A 24182-nucleotide genomic window follows, 5' to 3' on the forward strand; every position below is an offset into this window, starting at 1 on the left:
TCTGAATCTCAAGCAATTTTCAAATGTCCAACATTGCAGGTGAATATTTACATCCTAAAACAGCTTTCCACTGTTTCTTTTTCTTTACAACACTATTTGTAAAACCCTTTGAACACTAGTGCTGAATGTAAACTACTGGAAAGTGTTCTAACCTGTATCCTTGAGGGACTTTTTTGATATGTAATAGCCAGAGAGAGTGATTTAAACTAAATCCAAGATATGAATATCCCTGCACACTGGAAAAATTCAGATCCAGGTGCAGATCTTGGAGTCTGGGTCTATCTCTGGTAATAAAGGGGTGCAAAGAACAGAGAAAAAAGATTAGCTGCTTTATCTGCACTCCTACTATTTCTACATACATTTGTTCTACATGTTGTGCAGATAAATAGGCACCAGAAATACATTCTGCTTTTCCAAACAGCTTATTAAAAGTAAATAGAGAAGGTTTCCTCTGCATTTCTTAGCTAGAACACAGGAATTAGGTTTGAAGGCAAATTTTAACTGGCAGAAAATCCTAAAGATTAGGGGCCTGGCTATGCACAGAAATTGCAATGGTTAAACTTAAATCAGTTTAAAAACCAATTTAGTTAGGTTAGTACAAACTCCTGTGTGGATACTCTTATATCAGTTTGAAACTGGTTGTATCCATTTAGCTTACACTTCTAAATGTACAGGTGCAAGGTAAACCAATATAAGGCCTGGTCTACCCTTAAAAGTTTTACTAATATAATTATTTTGGATAGGAGTGTGATTTTTTTTGTAAAGGAAGTAGTTCTACCAGTAAAAACCCTAGGGTATGTCTACACTGTGGAGACTATACTACTATAGCGATGCTGCCATAGCCCTGTTGTATACATGCAGCCTGCGCTGACAGAAGTGTTTTTTCTGTCAGTGCAGGAACACCACCTCCCTGGATGCAGTTAGCTCTGTTAACAGAAACCCTGTTCTTTTTTTCATACCCCTGCCTGACATAGCTATGCCAATATATACATTTTCAGCATAGACCTAATGTGGACGCAATTATACCTACATAAAGATGCCTTATATTGATATTATAAAGCACCTTTATACCAGTATAACTGCATCCACAGTAGGGGGATTGTACCTCTTTTACCATATAGTTAAAATGGTACAACTTTCTAGTGTTGACAGCCTTTACTCAGATTTAAATCGATTCACACACAAAGTTGCACCGATTTAACTAAATCAGTTTAACATCACACCTTTAAGTAAACTGAGGCAGCTTTGTGTGTAGACTAGGCCTAAGAAAAAAATGTACAGGGACAAACTCTCTCTAGGCTGTGCCTGCAAGGATCTCTTACTCAGGTCATTGGGAGCTGTCTGCACCTACACACAAGGTCAGATTTTAGATGAAAATGATAAAATGTGCCAAGTCAAATCCTAAGGTCTTTAACTCAGGCAAACATTCATTGACTTCCATGGAAATTTGCCTGAATAGGTATAGTAGGATTTTACCCACTGGAAGTTAAGAGAAGAATTAAAAGAAAAACTTACCTTGTGAAACTTTGATGATGAACAAAAGAAGGCAAAGGAAGCATAAAAGAAAGAGAGAAGGGGAAAATGTAATAGTACAGGGAATATCCAAAACACCCAGAGAACATACAAACAATGAGTAAGTAGAGGCTACATAGTAAACAGAGAACAGCTCCTCTACAATTAAACCTTCACACACAGCTAAACAGTGTCAAGGCTTTATTTATTTAAAATCCTTACATTTCAAGAAGCTTATTTCATTTTGTGAAGGGGAAATCCCTACTTGCTTTTAAATAACTGGACGTAGGTCAATAACAAACTATGACACTTCATGATCAAAATGATTACCTTACAGGCTGCATTAGCAATGTATCCATTTCATGTGTGTTGGTTAAGGGGAATTGTTGAAATTAGGGTACATAGGAAGCAGAACACTATCACACAGGAAGAGGTACATCCTATTTGTTAGAGTAGGGGACTGGAAAACAAAACTCCTGGGTTCTTTTGCTACTGATTTGGTCTGTGCCCATGGATAAGTCACAACAGTAGCTCTGTGTCTCAGTTTCCTTGTTTATGAAATGGGGATAATGTCTACCTTTTGGACAAGTGTTGCAGTGCTTGATTATAATTAATGTTTGCAAAATGCTTTGAAATTCTTATCTTATTACAACATAGATCAGCATTGGGTCTGAAAGTGCAGAAAAGGCTACTTTTACATACTTTCCTTTGGCAGAGGTGAAGTGCAGCTTTAGGTGGGTAAAAAAAGAAAATGATAGATGTAAGCAATCACTTTCTCCTCAAAATTTCCTTTCATCCCATGCAGGCTTTCTCAGTCAGATACTTGGTTCTGGCTTTTCTTTTACTGTGTGTTTTAGCAACACTTGCTACCCTCCCACCCAGTCACTGAAGGCTGGCTTGGCAGCTGCAGCATGAAGAAAAAAAATGCGGGTTATGCCTTTCTAAAGTCCCCTCCACTCCAACAGTACAGTAGCCAGGTAATCATTCTGGGTGGCTAGCAGGTTCTGAGCACTGTAATTAGCAAAGGAGTGAGGCGTGGACAGCATGATTACAGGTAATCTCTTATTACCAGTTGGTAATGAAGTCTTGACAGCCAGCATCATGACACCTATTAACTCTGAGAAGTGGCTGTGAGAGGCTGCTGTTGCCCAGGAAAAACATGGGTTCTTGGAACCCAGAGTAATTATGTCTGCAGTTATTTATGGGCACAGACACACACATTGCAAGCAAGTAGAAAGCAAGAGGCTGAACTAGGGACTCTTTAAAAACCATACTACACATCTTGTCTATATCAGCAGGCTTAATTAAAGGGAAAAGGTGTGAATTGACCCCTTTTCTCTTTTCTAGTTTAAGTGGCTTTTCTGTGTAGAATCTCTGGTACATCAGAAAGCAAGATTGTTTTAAATGTGAATTTAGGGCTGTTAAGAGGTGCTAGTATGGCAACCTTGGGGGTTATAGGATCAGACAGATAGAGCACAGTCAGCAGGAGGGCAACCTTCTCCAGAAACTGCCTCATCCATGATCTGAACAGATCGCCTCTGGCAGTACTTGGGAAGCTTATTCTCTAGGATCTTTCATTTTCTGCTGAGGCCGCTAACATGAAGGGGCCTTTCTGAGGTGGACACTTGTCCAGTAGGACCTGGGCTGAGACCAACCCTGAGATTATTTCATATTCGGTGACTGTCAGATGGTAAAAAGTCTCATGTAAGGTTCAACCTAGAGGTGAAAGGCTCCATAACCCATTCCCAATTCCCTGAGCCAGACAGCCCCTTACTTCTACTACCCTCACTATCTTGAGACCATATTGATTACTGTGTAGTAGATTGCTTTCAACAACTAGCGTCCATTTTTTACAATGAAGCAGTGCCTAAAGCAAACTGGTGAGCTTCTGAAAAGGGCAATTTTGTACTAACTATCTGACACTCATTTGGCTAACATTTAGGATGGTGGAAACATCCCTTGGGTGCTGATTTATGTGGGAGTGAAGGGGGAACTCGCACAAAAACATCTGTCTCATGGGCCAGCTAACAAAGCTCCCATTTAACTCTGTTTCACTGTAGATCTTTGCAGCCTCCACATGGATGCAACCAAAGACTCACAGAGACTTTTATCCATAAACACTGCTCAGCATCTAGCAGCTGCGGAGAGGCTAGGCAGTGATCATAAAGTCAGGATGCTTTAGAGCAGAAAAGGGCTGCAGGGAAAGAGTTTGCAGTCATTCTTTGGGATTAGAGAGTAGAGAGACCAGGGGGAGTGCAAGCCCTGGGACTCTTGCATAAGTATAAGAGGCTGGCAAATGGCCACATGTGACCTAGAAGAGGCATTGGAGAGGAGCAGGTTCTGGTGGGAAGCCCTGACACAAGGGAAGGAACTGGACTTTCAGGGAGAGAGCCCTGAGATGCATCTAATTGAGAGGGGTGAAAAGTCAAGCCCAAGGAGGGAGGAAGTGTGTTTTTGTTTATATTTTCATGTTGGGACTTTGTTAGGGGATCCCAGGAGAGGCCCTGAGAGTCCTGTCTCTGAAACAAGGTTGAATCTAGAGAGGTTGTGGGGAAGAAGGCCTGAGAAAGGCTAGGTAGGAAGAAGCCCAGGGAAACATCAGCAAGGAGTGGGATGGAGAAGCCCTTGACTGCTGGTTATAGGATCCCTGGGCTGAACCCAGTGCAGAGGGAAGGCCTAGGTTCCCCTGCCTGCCAGCAGAGAAGGTGATGTGGAACCCGCTGAGAAGGGAATAAGGACCAATAAAGAGCTCTGAGAGAAGGCTGTGATGACCAAAGGGTCTGGAGTTGAGGCCAAAGACCTTTGGGTGAGGATGTTTGGATTCTTCATTTGTTGGACATTCTGTTACCGTGGAAGGGGTGAAATGAATTGTGACCTTGCCAGAGGGCTGAGTTACAGGAAGAAAGATCACTGCAGTGCCAGAGTGACTGGCGGGAGGGGACACAAGTGGGGAAACACAAGTGGCCACAAGGAGGCACTCTGGTGACTAGTCCTCCACTTCTACTGCTAGCAAACTCTTTTGGCTTTCAGGCCCCAAATGAAACGAGGCTGTTTCAAAAGCCACATATGGTTGGTTAGAGATTTTACCTGTTTGGTAGTTAATGAGGCCATCTGGCAATTCATTTAAATTAGAAAAGAGATGGGAAATGTCCCTTAAAATCAGATGATCAAAAAGTAATTACCTGTGATAATAAAACTGCGAAACACTAAAGCATCCTCCGAGCCCTCTTAATTGAACTGGCTCAACCCCACATCCCTTATTCTAGTGAGCTGAAGAGATCTGGGCAACACTTAAACTCAGTAAAGATCTTACAAGAGCTTACAGTGAGAGACTTTGCAAAGAGACCTCAACCTAAACTCATCTCTCTAGGATTTTATACACAGGATTTGTAGTTTCATCCCCACCCTTGGGGTTCTTGAGGAAACTGTGCAGGTATCTAAAATGAGATGCTAGTGTCTCTTCTCTAATGTACAAAGCTCTCCTATGAGAAAGGCAGCTGCTCTTCTTGGTCCTTCCCAGGGTCAGCTGTAAGCATAAGCTGCCTAATACGTCCCTGAGGTAAGACTGGGACCACTGTAGTCAATAACTCACTAGATCACTTTCTAGTCTTTAAGATTAGCAGAGCTGTAGTGGGGTCCACACTTGGAATCTCAGAGTCACTGATCAGGAGTGAGGTACATTGACTGTATGGTGGCTCTGGAGTAGATCAGGGTGAATAACTGATTTTTTGGTTCTTTGGCCATTCAGAAACATTGAAAAAAATGTGGTTTGTGTTGAACCAAATCTGAAAATCCCAAAGAGTTTTGGTGAATCCAAAAAGTCCATTTTGGGTTGAACAAAATGTGGTGGTTGATCCAAAATGGTTTTTTTTCTGGGCATTTTTAAAGGGGCAAAGAGGCAGAGGAGGAGGTAGTGCTGCCATTGCCCTCCTTATGACATTTTGTGCAAGGGTGTGGTTAGGACACTCAAATGGGATGTGGGAGAAGCAAGTTGGAGGCCCCACACTGGAGCAGGAATTTGAACCCAGGTTTCCCTCTACCAGGTGAGTACCCTAACCACCAGCCTATGATCTACTCAGAGGTGGGCTTCTCTCAATCTCTCCTGTTGAAGATGTTCTGCTTGGTATAAAATCTATGAATAGACTTTAGGCCAGGGAGAGAATGACTTTATAGCCTGAGGACAGGGGTGGGAAGAAGACCCAAATCCAAGTCCCTGTCCCATTCCAATGAATATTTATACAAAGTCAAACAGCTTCAATGGGAGAAATTGAGAAGACCCCACCTTAGAACACCTGATAGCCAGGGGGTTAGGACACTCACCTGGGAGGGGGGAGACCAGTGTTTAAGTCCCTGTTCTAGATCAGAGAGAACTGGACCTGTGTTTCCCACATCCCAGGTGACTGCTTGAACCACCTGGCTACAAGATGGGCACAGCGCCACCTTCTCCTCCAGCCATTTTGTGAATGTAGCCTGAAAAAAAAATTATTGCCACAACTATTTGGCAAATTCATGTCAAATTTGTGCAATGGGGCGGGTTGACCAAAACTGTATTGTTTGGTGAATAAACTATTTGTCTGAAAAAATTTGCCCAGCTCTCCTCAGGACCAGAACGGGAGGGAGATTCACAATTCAGGTTATAACTGCAACTATAAAGCTACCATTACATGGCCAAAGCAAGCTTGGTCAGCACACAACGCCCTACACCCGCGTCTAGCCAGTAAAACAGGGCCTAGTCCATCGCTAAATACACACAAATCCCAAAAGCAAAATGGTGGCTCAAAACAAGGACTAGGACTATCCCTCTTTGTGGCCCCTTTTCTCACTGCTTGTCCTCATTACTTTTAGACATGAAGCCTTTGCCCACTTCCTAAACCTGCATGAAGGACCTATAGATGTGCATATAATGGCACATCTATAGGTCCTTATGCCAGCTCAGTGTAAGGATAAGGGGACATTCTTATGTTATGATGCCAAGTAAGAAGCTAACACAAGCTCCAGCTGCCAGCTTGTCACTAGTTATTGTCATGCATGTTTCCTTGGAGAATAAAATGTGCTTTTGACTTCTCTCACTCCCCTGTGCAGAACAAACAGAGCAGCACTTTGCTGTTATGTTCCAGCACCTGATGGCCTGATCGTAATCACACACGTGTGTGTGTGTGCTTGGTAGCTGTGTGTTGCTCTCTGAGACGTATCTGCCAGATTTGAAATTCCTCAGAGAAATCTACACTGACAACAGGAGCACCTTGTGACAGACACTTCCCAGCTGCCCCTTCCTTCCTAGCAACCAGGCTGGAAAATTAATAAGAGCCTCCTGAGACCCAGTCTTTCTGCCTGCTGCTCAGATGATGGGCACTGCATAATCCACTCACCATTGGGTCTAGAGGCTCATCTACACTATGGGGTTATAGCAACATAGGTGCAGCACTCCAGCTATGCTGCTGTAAAATGGCAGTACAGATGCATCCTACAGCAATGGAAGGGGTTTTTCCATTGCTGTAGGAACTCCGCTGCCCTGAACAGCAGTAGCTAGGTTGACAGAGGCATTCTTCCATCTGTGTCTACACCAGGGGTTAGTTCAGCATAGCTACAGCACTCAGGGGTGTGCATTTTTCACACCCCTGAGCGACGTAGCTATGTCACTCTACATTTTTAATATAGACAAGGCCTAGGGAAACAAGGCAACAACTTCAAACGCGTGTGTCAGCCCAAATGGCTGCCTTCCTGACTGACTGCCTGCCTGCCCCTGCCACTAGACCCATCCTGTATTGAACCTGCCCAGAAAGGAATGGTAGGTACACTGTCCCATGCAAGGGAGCGCCTCTAAATCACAATCTTCTACAAGCATGTCTCTACAGTAGGTGTATCGTGGTCCATGCTACATTACACAGATGTTGTGCAGGATCTCAAAGGCATGTGTGACAATAATAAACTGATTTACAAATTATATTTAGAAATCACTTTATCCACCACTGGAATGTAGCCACCTCTGAGGCAGAACTTGGCAGCTGTTTAACAACCCCTTTGGAGCAAGGATTAGCTTTGTGTTATGTGCGTATAGAGAGCCTAACATAGTGAGGCCTGAGAGTGGCCTTACGTGTTACTTCAATACAAACACTGATAATGTGCTCCACATGGGACCGAGGGGGGAGGCTACATCTTAAATCAACCTAGATAATGACGCTGGTGCAGAATGCAGCAGCCCCTTTGGCAAATGATGTGTCTGGTGGTCTGGGATGTGTGTTGGCTGCCTATGGTTTTTCTAGGTAGATTTTAAAAAGGTGATTTTGACCTATAAAGGTGTAAATGGACAAGCACCTGGCTATTTGGGAGACCATGGCCCAGCTACCAAAGATATAGGCACCTATATTTCCAAGAGACTTCAACTGATTTCAATGGGAGTTAGTGCCCAAATACCCTTGGGGATCTGGGCTCATGTCTCCTAACCATACTGCCCCAGATGTGATCAGCAGAGGTTCATGAGGTGGAATCACCTCAGCTGAAACGGGAGGGAGCTATTAGCAGACTGCTCTCCCAGAGAGGCCCTCATCTTTGGCATGTGCAACCCTACCCTTTGAGATTGAACCATCTCAGATCTGTTGCCCTTCAGGGCTTGCTGCGCTGCCCATGTTTGTCTCCAGGCTTTTGGGAAGGGACGGGTGCACTGTGTGCGTCCGTGGCATCCTGCTTGGGTTTGACATGCACCGTGATGTGCACTGCGTTTTGGGTGTGAGGAGAGGCTGCTTTCTAATTCTCTGTTGCATGCTGGTGTATTTAATATATGTGAAAAAGGACCAAGCGTCTTGGACAGATGTGTTTTCTTGGTCTCATCATCATCATAGATCAAAATAAATACATACAACAGTACAGACTCACCAGTTTGCGGTAAATGGTCAAGAAGAATAGAGTGTCATTTCCAACTGGAACTTCAAGGGGAAATTAAAGAGGCACATTGGGCCTCGCCTAGACCCTAGACTAGGGGAAAGGTGCTTTTTTGATGAAGTAGCTCACTGAGAAACCTGATTGAAAACTCCACTTAGCCCCAGTATAGACATAGTTTAACTTCTTTAGCTTGATTTTTAGCATGTCAAGTTATAGCCTAAGGGACCTCGGTTGAAAATAAGGAGACCATACAAGGTTAGCTAACTAGATGTTTTAATTTGCTTCCCTTGGGCTATGTCTGCACTACAAGCTTTGGTTGACTGAAGTTATGTCCGCATGCAGCTACCAACATTTGTATAACCCTTGGGTGCATATGTTTGGCTTCTTGCGTCAGCTGCAGCAACTCACCAGCAGTGCTTCTGTGAATGCAAAGTACAATACACCACTGGTAGGTATCGCAGCATGCCACGCACCGTCCTCTGGTATAATATCTTTTGGGAAATTTTCACACTATGCCATGGGATAGAAAGCACTCATCTATGGATGTTTGGGAGGTAGAGGTTAAGTTCTCAGCATTCAACTTTCTTGATCCCATAATGCCATACATATCATATCATTTTTGTGCCTTTTAAAAAAAATCCCACGAATCCACACAGCACTTTTTGGCGTCCCCATCTCAGACAGAAGCATGGAGCCTGCAGAACTCTGCAGTATTCCCATGGCGTTGAAGTACAGAATGCATGATCCTCCTGCATTTTCAGCCTTGCAGTAAGTACTGCAGCAGCGGGGGACGTGACGATTTCTGTGAGGACAGTTTGCTAAGGGACAGAGCAAAAACTAATTCAAGGTTGTTGGTGGCATGCATGGAGCAGCTGCAGATGGCGGAGTGCCGCTTCTGCGCCCGAGAAATGAGCATTGGCTGGTGGGAATGCATCATCATGCAGGTTTGGGATGATGAGGAGTGGTTGCAGAACTTTCAGATGTGAAAGGCCACTTTCCTGGATCTAGGCCGAGTTTGCCCCAGCCCTTCAGCACAGGGACACCAAAATTACAGCTGCACTGACAGAGGAGAAGCAAGTGGCAATTGCACTCCAGAGTCTTGCAATGTCGGATTGCTGCCAGTCGGTGGGAAATCATTTTCATTTTGAAGCTGAAAAATCCTCAGTGGCGGCCATTTTCATGATTAATGTAGGGCCATTAATCATATCCAGCTATGCAGGACTATGACTCTCGGCGATGTGCAGGACATAATGGATGGATTTTCTGCAATGAGGCTCCTGAATTGTTGCAAGGCAATAAACATCCCTATTTTGGCAGCAGCCCACCTGACCTTGCCATAGAGTTCATCAACAGAAAGGGCTACCTTTTGTATGGTTATGCAAGCATTGGTGGATCACCAGGGATGCTTCTCCACTAGCAATGTGGGCTGGTCAGGGAAGGCACATGATGCTTGCATCTTTAAGAAAACTGGGCTGTTCTGAAAGCTGCAAGCAGGGCCTTTCTTTCCTGACTGGTGGATTAGCACTGGCAATATTGACATGCCTATAGTGATTCTGGGGAATCCACCCTACTCCTTGCTCCCCTGGCTCATGTAGCTGTAAACCAGCCACTTGACAGCACCAAACAAAGATTCAACTGCCTGTTCAGCAAGTGCAGAATGACAGTTGAATGTGCTTTTAGTAGAGTGAAGGGATGCCCGCAGTGTTTACTCACTCAGATTGGATCGCAGTGAGAAAATATCCCAATGGTTATAGCTGCCTGTTGTGTCTTGCATAATATCTGTGAGGCAAAGAGGGAAAAGCTGCCACCAGAGTGGAGGGGGGTGGCTGTCTGCTGACTTTGAACAGCCAGACACAAAGGCCATTACAAGACCCTAGCGTGGACCTATCCAGTTGAGAATGGCTTTGAAAGAGCACTTTAATGGTCAGCCACAGTGTGTTCTCTGCTGGAGTGTTCTCTTGGGAGGTTTGGGTGCCACTAAAAATTGCTATATGTTTCTAACTAGGAATGGGTGCTTTCCTGAAGCACTGGATGATGCGGTGCTTGCTGTACATTTACAAATTCTGCTTGCTTTGAGTATCACTGTGCATTCTGCAATATGTGTTGTAAATTAATAAAGAGCATTTTATTCTCCAAAAATAAAACTTTATTGAATAGGAGAAACAGTGCAGAAAATCAATGTGATCCCCCCCCCGGCAATATAATGCAAACTTTTGACAAATTAATGGGGTGGAACTTTAAAATTGAAAAGGCAGCAAACATTTCTTTCCATTTCAGTGCACAAATGTAGTCCATGCTGGCTACACAATGCACCAACCGTGGTTCTCACAGGCCAGTGTATGTGAAGCTTTGGTTTTCTTTGTTGTCCCCTGGCACAGAGTAGTAGGATAAGGATGTGGCCTGTGATGCCACATGGTATGTTGGGGAGTGTAAGAAGCAGCAAACATGGAGTTCTCCAAGGCTTGAAAAGGGTGGGGAGGCCAGGATTTTTGGACTGGTTGGTCAACCAGGTTCTACAGCATTTGGGTTTGCTACCTGAGAAGACCCATTCTGTCCTGGTGTATTTTCATCTCCTTTTCATGCTGAGACTCCTAGGCCTTTCTCCTGTCCTCTCTTTCCGTCTCTGTGCCATCTGCCCTGTTGGCCCTTTGTTCACAGTCCGATGCAGCACTGGTTTGCTGGATCTTGCTGAATATGTCCTCTGCTTTCTCCTCCTCATAGGGTCAGGCATCTGCAGGTGTGGAGGGGACACCCTGAAGGTCACCAGGCCAGAAGCTGCTATTAAAAACAGACAGATGTGCCACTGGATTTACAGTCACAACAGAAAGAGAAAGATATGTTTCACAATGTCCTTCCTTCATTCCCAGAAACACTTGGAATGAGAAATGCTTATTGACACTTCAGCTTTGGAGTGCCTTGGCACAGCCCTGCTCTCCAGCCCCAGCCAGGGGTTTGGCCTGCTGGAGTGAGGAGATGGTGAAGGATTTTCTGTTGCATGAAGCAATAACATTTTGGTCCATGTTCCTCGGGTGTAAGCACAGGGCAATGGCACTGAACAGTAGCACTATTTCCCATAGGTGGTGGTGACTTTAGCTGCTATCTCATTCCTGAGGGTAACAAAGGCATGGACAGCATAACTATTATTGGCATCCTGAAGCTGCCTAGGCCCGTATGCCACTAGCCTATTTACTGCAATGGTGCCTGCCAAACACACCGCAGAGTGGTGTGGAAAATTGTCCTATCACGGAGGAAGAAATCAGGGAGCCATCCTTGGAACCTTCATGAGAGGATTGCAGAGTTTCTCCATGAAAGTTTCATTGAGATCCCTCAGGAGACACAAGGCACATCCTTGTGTACGTGAACAAACTTCTCCACGTGGCCCTGCCACCTAACCTTACAGGGAATGAACAGCAGACACCAACTCTACCTCTGTTTGTTGTGCCTCTGTCTCATCTCATATGAGTAAAACTATGAAAAGTCGATATCTGTGTCTTCCTAACTTGAGGATGGGCTGGGAGTCATCTTTACATTTAAAAACTGTAAGGAAAAATGCATGCACACACTTACCCGAGTTCCCTTCCCCTTCATCCATCTCATCTGTGCTCGCTTGTTGGAGCTGGCTAGATGGTAGTGTCTAGAACAGGTGCTGACTTGTGGTATGACCGGAGCTTCTGCTGTGTCACCCCTCCCCGCTTCCTCGTCCTCACTGTTCACTTCAGGGGTCTCTGTTTCGGGGTCCTCCAAGGTATCCTCAGAGTCTGCTGGGCGGGGTCTCCGCCAAGTATGACATGACACTCGTAAAAGCAGTAGATCTGTGGGGCACCACCAAATCTATTGTTGACCTTCCTAACCTTGTGGTATGCCTGGCAAAGTTCCTTTGCTCGCACCCGGCACTGCTGCTGATCCCGGTTATATCCCTTTTCCTGCATCCCCTGTCCGTAGATGTCCATGTTTGGTCTGTAGCTGTGCTTACACAGCCTCTTCTTCCTTCAGAACAGGAGATCCAATACTTCCGATCTACCCCTGGCAGGAGCATGGTCGGTTGGGCAGTTGCAGACAACAAGGGTGAACTATTAGGTGTGCTCGCCAAGGTGCCGATCAGGAAAAGGCATTTCAAAAACACACGGAGGACTTTAAAGAAGGATGGCTTCCAGCCTCCGTGACCCCTGGGCAGTAAGGTTGTACTTGTGACCAGAATGGTCACTGCTGCAGCGAATGGGGCATTATGGGCCAGCTGCTGGAAGACTGCTGAGGTTGACACAGGCCATGCAGTGTCTATACTTGCCCTGCATTGACCTCAGTAGGTTGATCATGGCTTCATGCTGGTCAGAGAGGTGGTTTTATTGCGGCGCTGTAAAAAGCACTTAGGTCAGCTGGAGACAAGTTAGAGTGTAGAAAAATGCACTTATGTCAACGTAACTTTGTAGTGTAGACCAGGCCTTTCAGAGATGCATTTGTGTGTTTCTTCCCCTAAGCCTGAGGTCTTCATTGGTGTTTCAAGGTATCAAAAGGGCACTTTCACATTGGAGAAAACTTTGAGGCATTGATAACTCCTTTTGCCTACAAATTTGATGAAATCTCAAAAAACCTTTGGATAAATGGGATTTATGAGGAAATGGGGAACCAGCGACTCAGACAGTGAGGAGGATTCAGGGCATCTGTGCAGGTATGTACTCCGCATGACTCAGCTGTGCCTCCGCTGCCACTACCCAAGCTATTGTGACTACACTGCTATTTATACTCATACTAACCTTGTGACAGCTAATTTATGTGTACACAAGCAGGGGAATCAGACCCCTAGTGCGTAGTGTAAATTTAGTCTAAAAGTACAACACCAGAGAGTGTAGCTAAACTTGGGTTAATCTCAGTTAGCTGGAGTATGGTTAAATGGGAAGATGCAGCTGGGCTGCTGAGAGAAAGAGTGCTTATTCAAACACTGATTGATGCAACATCAGGCAATGGGGCACTGAAAAGCATGGGTTGGACTGAACCAGAAAGGGACAGTATTCTGTGCCAGCACTTCTCCAATGATCCCATTCATTTCTACAGATTTCATTTTAAAATGGAAAAGTATGTTACTAGTTTGAATGGTTGTGAGGGTGGGGGGGATCTTTCCAGGTGTGAATCAACACAGTGCTGTTCACATAAGTATGCAGGGAGAATGTGGAACAATAGATCTGAGAAGTGGGGATTACTCCCATTGAGTGCAACCCTGTTAGCTCTGAAGCATAATAATGACAATTGAAAGGTTAACTTGGTTAAGCAGTTCAGTGTTTATCATTTTATAGAAACACTCAGCTACTTCTGGGGCTGTGAGCAGAACTTGATATCATGGGAAGAAATTAAGCAGATGCCACCACTAGCTTCCCCCTTGTGCTGGGGCAGATATCGCTCTTTGTGTATCTTTTCACTCTGTTTCAGTGTGAGTGTCCCCATTCAATGAAAGCTTCCTAGTACTGTTTCCACTTTCCTCATTTCAAGGGCTGGGTTCTAGCGGTTGCAGGACACTAGCTGAGCCCCCTAACAATGTGGGGTGGAGAAAATGATCACACTGTACTTACTAGCAAGAATGACCATGTCCATCCCCCAAAATATACTCATGATCCAGCCAACCATCACGATAGCCGTCAGAATCTGAATCAGCGCCGCGGCGATGTTCAACCAGAAGACGCAGCACATGTGCCTGTCGGGGAGGTCAGTTCGGGCTCCGCACAGCACAGTGAAGGCAGACACAAATGTCCCTATGGAAACAGCAACAGTAAACCCTCAGTGGAAAGGCTGACACAGAAACAAAATGGCAGGAGCTGGGATGTTAGCACCTCCCCAGACAACAGCAAAGGTCCTTCCAGACCCCACCCCAAACTCTTGTTTTAGATCCAGTGTTCACAGCATCCCCCTTTTTATTGCTGCCTCTATAGAAATGCTACACACATGAAACTGTTTATAAAACACATCGCAATATTTGCCCAGCCGTCTCAGGAGGTGCTGACTGCTTCAGAGAAAGAAAGACTCAATCAAAGGGAGGCTGCTCCTTGATTTTAGAGACCTGCCAGCTTTAAAGGGGACACAGTCCAGCCGTTTGGCATACTCTGGGCTTGGAGCATCCAGAGCACAACACTGGATTGTCAGGAAATCGGTTGCCACAACCATCTTCATCTGGCAGCCTCCTTTCATTGTGCTCTGGCCTCACTTCCCAAGTATCAGCCTTAGGGAAACTATCTGGTGTCTTACACAGCATCACCTCAAGGTTTCAGCTAGCCAAAACTTTACGGCATTTAGTGCCCAGACACTATGGTGATGAGCGCCACAGAAGGGCATGTAACAATCATTCTGTAATACTAACTTAGCAATAACCAAGTTACACTGTATCTAACACTCCAACTTCTCTTTCATGGCAGCATCTCTCTTTGCAGGGACACATTGCTGCACATTTTAATAGGCAAGTCTGCCTGTCTATTCAGGTCTTGGCGGGCTGAGAGCTCCCCGTCCCTCAACACACAGACTAGCAAAGTCATGAATTTAAGTTCCCAGGCTCATCTTTTGAAAGTGTGCGCAGATGTCCTTTGAGGCTGAGGACTGATAGGTCAGATGCAGAGTGATCTCTTTGTGAAGTGTTCACCCACAGATAATAAAGTGTTTTTGTCTTTTATCATTTTCCTGTGAGGCCATTTGAGAGCATAGCGAGTGTCTAGTTTCACCTCTTGAATCCAAATGTTATGTACTGTATTTCACACAAGACACACCTCAAAATACCAACAGCAGGAAGACAAAGGCCGTGTCTACACTGGCAAAACTTTTGTCACTCAGGGGTGTGAAAAAACAGCCTCCTGAGAGACACAAATTTTGCCAGCATAAGTGCTTGTGTGGACAGTTCTATGTTGGCAGCAGACGCTTTCCTGCCAACATAGTTACCAGCACTCATTTAGGTGGTTTTATTATGTTGGTGGGAGAGCGCCCACCCATCAACATAACACGGCTACACAAGCGCTCTTACAATGCCACAGTCCAAAGAGTAAAGAATAGTAAAGGAGTGACAGAGATGGCCCCCTCTGAAACCTGTATCTTTGAAAGGGTTTCCCTGATAAATGTTTGGTCTTATGTCTACACTGCAATTAAACACCCACAGCTGGCTTACTGTAGGAATACAGGGCAACAGAACTGTGCTCAGCCTGTCCTGGGAGGGAGTCACCCTCAACTGAACTGATGCCAGACCCCTGTGAGAGGAAGAGGGGGTGGGGACAGGAGGTGTCCCTGCCAGCAGGTGTGGCTCTGCCCCTCTCCACTGTTCAAAGATAAGAGCTAATTTTGTTTTGTTAAGTGATCACAAGAGCTGAAATCACTTGTTGTGGGACAGCGTTTTCTGCCCAGCCTGCTTCAGCGATTAAGTTCCCCCACTCAGAGCTGAAAATCACTGAGAGCTGACAATCACTATGAGCTGCATGGAACCTCAAGGGACCGACCAGCAGAGGTCACAGTAGAGAAGCAGGTGGCAACAGAAGTGATGATGTACATTGGTGACAGTTGGCTTAGCAGCCAGCAGAGCAGCTGACAGGGCAGCCGGGGAGCAGAGTGGTCAGTGGAACAGCTGGCAGCAGAGTGAGCAAAGGGCCTTCTATCTCTCCCTTCTCCCCACCAGGGTACGAGGTGCACTCTGCAGCTGCACCTCTGAACTCCGGGTCTGCACTGACTAAGGACGACAACTGTGAGTGTGGTGCTCTGCGGGGAGGGGCACATTAAAGGAACTTCTGGTTGCTGGACGTTAGAACCTGAGGCAAAAGGAAACTGCCCAACGTACTCTGGGGTGGGTGTTTTGTTCATGCTTTTATGCTTGTGAATCCTGCTTGCGGCGTTTTCCCAATGGAATGCCAGGTTACTTTTCCCCTTTTATTAAACATTTCTTTTCTACACTCAGGCCTTGTCTACACTACAAAGATACATCGACCTATGCTAGGCTGATTTACAGCCACCGCATTAATGACTCACCAGGAGCACTTCCACCCACCTAAGAGGGGCAGTGTGGGGAACTAAGAGACATGCTGGCAGCTCCCTGCAGGAAGCCCGGCTGCCCCACAGGCTCCTGGGCTCCCAGTGGGCTGCCCTCCCCCACTCCCCATTCCCCATCAGGAACAGGGGGAGCTGCCCTGGCTTCTCACACACCCCCAGCCCGCTCCCTCCTGGGAGCCTGGCAGCCTTGTCAATTTCAAGGCTGCCTGGGCTCCCTGTGGGAGCAGGTGGAGAAGCCCTCCAGGCTTCTCCCTTCCCTGCTCCCTGTCAGGAGCCAAAGGAAGCCACCCAGGGCTTCTCCACTCCCCATTCCACACCAGTCGTCCAGGCTTCTTGCCCTGCTTCCAGCCAGAAGTGGGGTCCAGCCACTCAGCTCTCCAGGGAAGTGGGGGGCAGCTGGGCACTATCTACCCCCTTTCTTGTCAATTTCATGGCTTTGCTAGAGAGACAGTGTGTAAGGAACACAGTGTCTGCACTGACGCAGGTGGTTTTATTATGGTGGCATAGCAGGGGAGCATTTCAGTGTGTATACCTCCACTGTTTTGTCAATAAAAGCTGACTTTTGTCAACAAAACTCTGTAGTATAGACCAGCCCTCAGTCTCTGTGCTTGCGAGAGGGGAAGTATTGCCTCTAGAGGAGCCCAAGGGGTGGTGTGTAATTGTCCCAGATTACTGGATGAAGGCTTGAGGCAGTTTGGGGTGTATTGTTGAAAGGAATCCCTCTATATTGAACCCAGCCCTTGTTGCTGCCCATTCTGACTGACAGAAGGGTTACAGTTGCAATGTAGACAAACCCAAAGAGTCCTGTATAAACGTGTCCAGTTATCTACATGCTATGTCTATGCCGTATGGCCCCAATCCAGCAAAGCACTGACGCATGTGAGCAACTTTATACACGTGTGTGGCTACATGCTCAAATGCTTTGCTGGATTGTGTGCCTGAGTCACTTTACCAAATGACTCTTTTACAGGTGTGATCTGCTCTAGTCTAGGGAGGGCCATTCAATTTACATCTTGTAGGAGGCCTCACTATAGAGAGAGAGTGAGGTCGTCTGGGAAACTGGCTACTGGTCAAGAGGACGAGGTTCTCCAGTGCTGCACTGGCAGGAAGATGAACTGAATGATCTCGTCCATTTCTAATGTCTTTGCTTCTGTGAGCTGTAAGGAGAAGGGGGCAAAGGAGGATGGACTGTCAGACAACTAAAGAACTGATGAAGGCTGAAGGAGAGAGTCTACAGCCTATTTTTAATCTCAAAAACTTCTGCAGGCTCCAACTCCAATTGCCTTCAAATGCTCCCCAAGCTCCTAAAGCCCCCACTTCTCTTCTTGCTGCTGCCGGGAACTGATTTCATACTCCCACCTTATTTCCTTTGCAGCAGCTTGAAGATGGGAGCGGAGAAGCAGTTTAGAGGCAACACAGAGATATGGAGTAGGTGGGAACTGCTGAAGCAGTGGGAGGCAGCCCCACACTGGAACATTGCGGGGAGGGGAAATGGGAGTGCTTCTCCCATGTGAGAAATCCCCTCCGGGTTTTATCCTCCTACTGTTCAGCCTCTGATATACAGGGTTTTATATTTGGAGCTGTTGAAGCCTGAAGGTGTATCTGTGTAGTTAACCCTTCATTACTGCCTCACGTCCATCCAGACAAAATGTACCTTCAGTGCCAGCCCTTGGGCCAGATATGCAAGCTGGGAAAATTTGTGTTGTCAGCCCAGGGCAACCAAAGCCTCATCTCAGTTTCTTTGTAAACAGCAGCTGTGCCCTGTGCTGTTCTTTGGACACAGCACTTCCTCTCTAAGGCCATGTCTATACTGATGGCAGCAAATTTGCCGCCGCCAGATCGATCTTTCTGGATCAATTGAGCGGTCAGTGTAGACCTGTGTACATATATAACCCACTGTCCAGCTTGTGCTGTGTGTCCCTGTCTAGAGGCTACTCTGCTGCTGCCACCACCAGCTATGCAATCATTTCTTTGGCTCAAGGGATAGGGCCATCTGATTTTAGCATTTGGGGTTCCAGGTTCAGTCCAGACTGGCAACCCATGATGGCAGCAACTACATAAAAGAGATTTGTGCAAATGTACATGCGCTCAGATGTACATGTAGGTCAGTTTTATTGCATGCGCATGCATATCAGCTATACTGCCTCCAGGCATATCAGCTACACTGTTTTTTGCAGTTAGTTCGATACATAATGTGCACATGCACACACCTGATTTGCACATTCAGAGCAGATGTTTGCATGCATGTTGGTGCCCATGCAATTGCCTATGGCTACCACTGACTATCTGGAATTAGATCCAAACAAGCTTTATTCATCCTGAGGGCTTTCTGCAGAGGTTGGAGGGCAGGCAGAGAGTGTAATTACAGTAGGCTAGCAAGAAGGATGAGAATATGAAAGGAGGCTGAGGCAGAGGATGGGGAGATGAGAAGATAGGAATCCAGTTATGATTTTTTTTAAAATCTCTGTTGTGGAAAGACCTTTCAAAAACCCTCTGAGAGGCAGCAATTGCTGTCACCTCCCCAGAATATACTGCCATTTTACAGTCACCTTTCTTTTTACTGATGGAAAAGATGCAGTTTACAATTAGGAACCTGAAGAAGAGCTCTGTGTGGCTCAAAAGCTTGTGTCTTTCACCAACAGAAGTTGGTCCAATAAAAGATATTACCTCACCCACCTTGTCTCTCGAACTAGGGACAAAGACATTCAATTGGAGAGAGTGAGGGGTGGAGGGGGGCAATCCTCTTTTGGGAGGCAAGGGCAAGTAACCTTAACCACTCTGTGTGTAATCAGTGACATGGGATAAGGCAGATTGTTTTCTGGTACAGATGACTGAGCCAATGGCTGGTTAGGCTGGGCGGGAAGGGGAGAAGGGATAATTATTTTAATTCCTCTGGGTGTTGCATCAGCCTCCCCCTGGTTTTTTGTCAGAGGCAACACATTCTGCCACTGTGGCTTTGATATATTCCAGAGGAAATAGCCTGTTCCCCTTCCCATTTCTCCTATCTTTCCCTGTACTGTATCTCTAGAAAGGCAAGAAAATGGGTTGGAATATCCCCAAAACTTTGTAAAAACTGGATTAGGAGAAGCTACACACCTTGAGATCAAACTTGGATCAAGGATAGATTAGAATATGGATGGATGTTTCTATTCCAGTGGACATCAGTATGCACAGTTTGCATTTAAAATAACCCATCCTTCCTCTCTCCCCCACAGTGGCATACCGTGGGTCTCTGGCGCCCAGGGGCCAATATTTGCATTTGCACACACACCCATGTGGGCAGCAGCGGCAGCACCCCGTGCGAGTGTGGGTGTGTGTCTGTGGGCCCGTTTCCTGCTCTCCCCCACTCTCCCTCCTTGTGGGGGCGGCAGGTATGCCAGGGAGCAGAGTGACATGGGCAGATGCCCATGGGCTGCCTGACGATGGGGAGACCAGGAGGATGTTTGCTCTCCCCACAGCAGGAGCCCTCAGCTGCCAGCAAGCCTGAGCTGAGGTCAGCATGGCCGCCGGGGATGTCAAAGCCCGGCAGCCCCTGGCCACCTGTGATAGCAAGGGACAGCGCCTCCAAGGAGGGCCCGACCAGCGCCCCTTCCAGGCCAGCTCCCGGGGTCATGGCCCCCTCCCACCTCACCCCCCGTAGGTATGCCACTGTTCCCCCACCTTATTCTTCAAGATATGGGTTGACAAAATAATTTGTAAGCGAAAAATAATTCTCAGTACTTGGGGTTCTATTATACAGGCCCTTCCAAGGAGGTTTTTATTCAACACTTCCTCCCTGCAGAGTGCTGTACCACATTAGCTAATTAACCTCCCCAAGCACCTGTGTACCGTCGAGAAGCATGTTTGTTCCCATTCACTAGATAGGGCAGCACACAGAGAAGTGTGACATGCCCAATCCTAGAGAGAGAGAATTTGTTTATAAACTAGGATACACAGATTCATAGATTATAAACCCAGGAGGGACCGATGTGATGATGTAGTCTGACCTCTTGTATAACACAGGCCATAGAACTTCCTCAAAACAACTCCTAGAGCATAGCTTTTAGAAAAGCCTCCAATTTTGATTTAAAATTTGCCAAGGATGGAGAATCCACCACAACCACTGGTAAATTGTTTCAATAGCCATCACTGTTAAAAATGTGCAGTCGTTACAATCTGAATTTGTCTAGTGTCAACTTTCAGCCATTGGATCTTGTTACACTTTTGCCTGCTAGACTGAAGAGCCCGTTATTAAATATTTGTTTGACATGTAGGTACTTATAGACGGTGATCAAGTTACCCCTTAACCTTTTCTTTGTTAAGCTAAATAGCTTGATGAACTCATTGAGTCAATCACTATAAAACAAGCTTTCTATTCCTTTAACTGTTCTTGGGGATTTTCTCTGAACCCTCTCCAATTTATCAACAACCTGCTTGGATTGTGGATACTAAAACTGGACGCACTATTCCTGTAGTGGTCACATCAGCCCCAAATACAGTGGTAAAGTAACCTCTCTTCGCCTACTTGAGATTCCCCTGTTTATACATCCCAGGAGCGCATTAGTTCTTTTGGCCACAGTGTTGCTCTGGGAGCTCATGTTCAGTTGATTATCCTCTATGACCACCTAATCTCTTTCAGAGTCATTGCTTCCCAGGATAGACTCCCCGTGACACACTGTACCCCATGTACACCCGTATAGTGTGATTTGTGTGTCATTTATGTTCACCCTTATAAAGTAACTGTGTATTGTCTAATGCAAAGTATGTCATGTAAGGTGTTTTTGGAATGCGCGTGGCATACTGAACATATTGTTGTGGTAGCATGTTTCCTGCAATGTCATACATATGTACACATATGAAACTCTGCTGTGTCATATCCCCAAATGTGTGTCTCACATGGCTTGAATAGATGCAGACAAACACAAAGCTGTGTTTCCACGCCCAGCACAGCCATGCATACAGGAACAATGGACTGGCCTAAGCACCTGTGAGCACTTTGCTCAAGTGGAAGAAATCACGCCCATTGACAGTCAAGGCTGATCACCTGACCCCAAGGGGTGTTGGGAAACTTGTTAAAAGCTGAGGCGTCTTTGTCTCAGGGCTCTCCCTTAAAATCCATCTTCTAAGCAACACCAAGGACTGTGAATCTATCCACCGGGGGCCTGGCTGCATTGCAGCCAGCTGTGGGTAAGCTGACATCACAGAAGCTACTGAAATGTCAAATCTAGCTTAGCATGTGATTTATTACTTCAGTTAATTATGGTCAAATCTGTTGGTTAATATTAATCTGACTTATAATCACTTAAAATCTTGCTGTAGTCAATAAACTTATTTGTTTGTTTTATCTTAAACAGTGCATGTGGGTTGAGTGTGTGTAGAGTCTCCACTTAGACTGACAGAGCTGGTGCATATCAATTTCTTTGATAAATTGACAGACAAATGTAAATGAGCTTGCAGGGTGTAGTGTGCAGCACTGAACCTTGCAAGACAGCAGTTCCTGGGGTTGCATCTGGGATGGAGAGTGTTTGCTGGGGGTCAATACCATGAGTGGCTGGCCAGAAGCGCTCCTTCACTAGGTCAGGGACTGATTACTCGTAGGAGACTGGGCGTGGGCTAACCTAGGAGTGGGTGCTTCACACAGCAAAGCAAGGTAAATTGGGTCCCAGGAGTGAGGAATTGGGGTGACATAGCTACACACCAGTCTAGATTGTCTAGGGGAGGAACCTGAAATATGGTAACCCTAGGCCTCCCAATGACACTCACTCTGCCACTATAAATGGCCCAGTGAGAAGTCTAATAGAGCTGAGTGAATAGTTGGGTGGGGACATCACCAGGGAATATTTCTTTGAATTCTAAAGCAAATTAACTTGCCCATGTTTGGGACCTTTGTGTGTTTGCTTTTCCCTGAAGAACTGAGAATGTGAGCTTCCCTGGGGTGAATACCCACAAACAGTGATTCACAAACTGGCCCAAATGTGAATTTCAGGTTGTTTATTTGATTATAAAATTTGCAACTTGAACTGTTTTGGTTAGTTAAGTTGGTTGGTCAGATGATATTTTTTCTGTTCCCTGATTGGATGGCTGATGTAACTAAGCAACATGATGTAACCTGCTAAAATTACAATTGAATATACATCGATAGCCCTGAAAATCCTGCCATGTAACCTGTGTAAACAGATGAACTTCCCTGAATATCTGCAGCATTTCCTAGTACTTCCCTATACTTAGTGTAAGAAATACCTTCCAACCTGCAAATACTGATGTTAATCTAAATACAAATGGAGCATGATTCTGCTTCCTTTACTTGCCCTGAATAGTATATTAGGGCTTATCTACACAAACATTTAGCTCCTGACAAGCTGGGGCTTGAATCTAACCTGCACTAGCTACCCGTGCACTAACTGTCCATGTGGACCCTGCTAACACGCAGTAACAGTTCCTTAGTGTGCGTTGATCTAGTCCCATTTCAAAGCACTATATATCAAAGCACCCTACAGAACTTTTAATGCACTTCAGCAGGGTCCACCTGCATACTTAGCGTGCAGCAGGCTAGTGCGGAGTAAGTTTACACCCCAGCTTGACACATACTAAGTGTTCATGTAGACAAGCCTTTACTCCAGTAGTAGTCTCACTGGGGGCTGCCCAGAGGAGGAAAGACAAAAGGGCATTTTGCCCCCACCCGCTGCCCCTTTGAGAGAGCCCCCAAAGCACGTGGCATTGTGATTGACACGCAGGGTCACAGTGCCACTAACTGAAATTAGGCCCCGCAGCTCCTCTGTCATGATGGAGAGGCAACTGGGATAAACTTGAGGGATTCTGCAACCCCACGTGTCTGGTTGCAATGCTCGGAGCGGGGAGCTGGGCTCAGCCCTGCAGCTCAGGAGTCGCCATGGGGGGATGAGTGTGGGGCAGACTCACTTTAAAACTTCCTTCCCTCAGTGGTAACTTTGTTTTGAAGGGTGAGGGCCTCAGTTTTAGATTTTGCCCTGGGCCCCCAATAACCTCTATGTGATCCTGGTCTCATGGTTCTTTTACGCCACAGGCAGTTCCATTGAAGTCAGCGGGACTACTCAAGATTAAAGTACTGCTCAGTGTGGCTAAGGGCACACACTACACATTTACATTGGTGCAGCTGCACCAGTGTAGCCTGTCCGGTGAAGGCACTCTAACTGCTGGGGTGGCCAAACTTACTGACCCCCCACCCTCCCTGAAACCCCCTTCTGCTCTGGGAAGAATCCTCTAGCCCCACCACCCTGCCACAGAGCAGAAGCACCGAGCTCCCCACCCCAGTCTGGTAAATAGAGACTGGGGGTGGGGGTGGAGGCATAGGGGGCACCATGAACTGTACTTTAACTGTAAAAGAGCTGCATGCGAGTCACGCACCATGGTTTGGCCACTCCTGGCCAACAAGAAAAACTCCCCTCCACAAGAGGCAGTGAGAGAAGCTCCCCCACTGACATAACACAGCCTACATGGAGGGTTAAGGGCAGTATAACTGCATCGCTCAGGGGTGTGAGTTTTTCACACCCCTGAGTGACATACTGAAGTAAGTATGTATGTAGAGTAGACAGGGCCCTGGTCTACATTGACCTGGCGATTCGGCGGCAGTCGACGTGAGTTACACAAACTACGCAGAGTAGCTTGGTAATGCCCATCGACTGCTGTGCTTCTCTTCTGCGCAGTGTCTTCACTGCACTGCACCAACAGGAACAGCATTCCCGTCGACGCAGTGCTACGCTACTTGACAGGGTGGTTTTATTCAGTTGACTTTCTGATCAATTGAGCGGGCCTACACTGACTGCTCAGTC

The 24182-nt window shown here is 46.3% G+C and overlaps 1 protein-coding gene across 2 annotated transcripts in view; it reads right to left on the minus strand.

Annotated features, from left to right (window-relative positions):
• STUM (stum, mechanosensory transduction mediator homolog) overlaps window positions 1-24182 on the minus strand; it is a 69721-nt gene that overhangs the window by 3431 nt on the left and 42108 nt on the right. The window contains exons 2-3 of one of the 2 annotated variants that reach the window (XM_067565388.1): window positions 13953-14132; window positions 1297-1524 (exon numbers count right to left, since the gene is read on the minus strand). In XM_067565388.1, the coding sequence (XP_067421489.1) occupies window positions 1499-1524; window positions 13953-14132 (206 nt within the window). In that variant the 3' untranslated portion in view covers window positions 1297-1498. Of the gene's footprint in view, window positions 1-1296; window positions 1525-13952; window positions 14133-24182 lie in introns of those variants that run through there. The other variant, XM_067565387.1, reaches the window with a different exon arrangement.

This window comes from Emydura macquarii, unplaced genomic scaffold, assembly GCF_026122565.2.
Source record: "Emydura macquarii macquarii isolate MOO-44397 ecotype Brisbane River unplaced genomic scaffold, CSIRO-AGI_Emac_v2 contig_2676, whole genome shotgun sequence".
NCBI lineage: Eukaryota > Metazoa > Chordata > Testudines > Chelidae > Emydura > Emydura macquarii.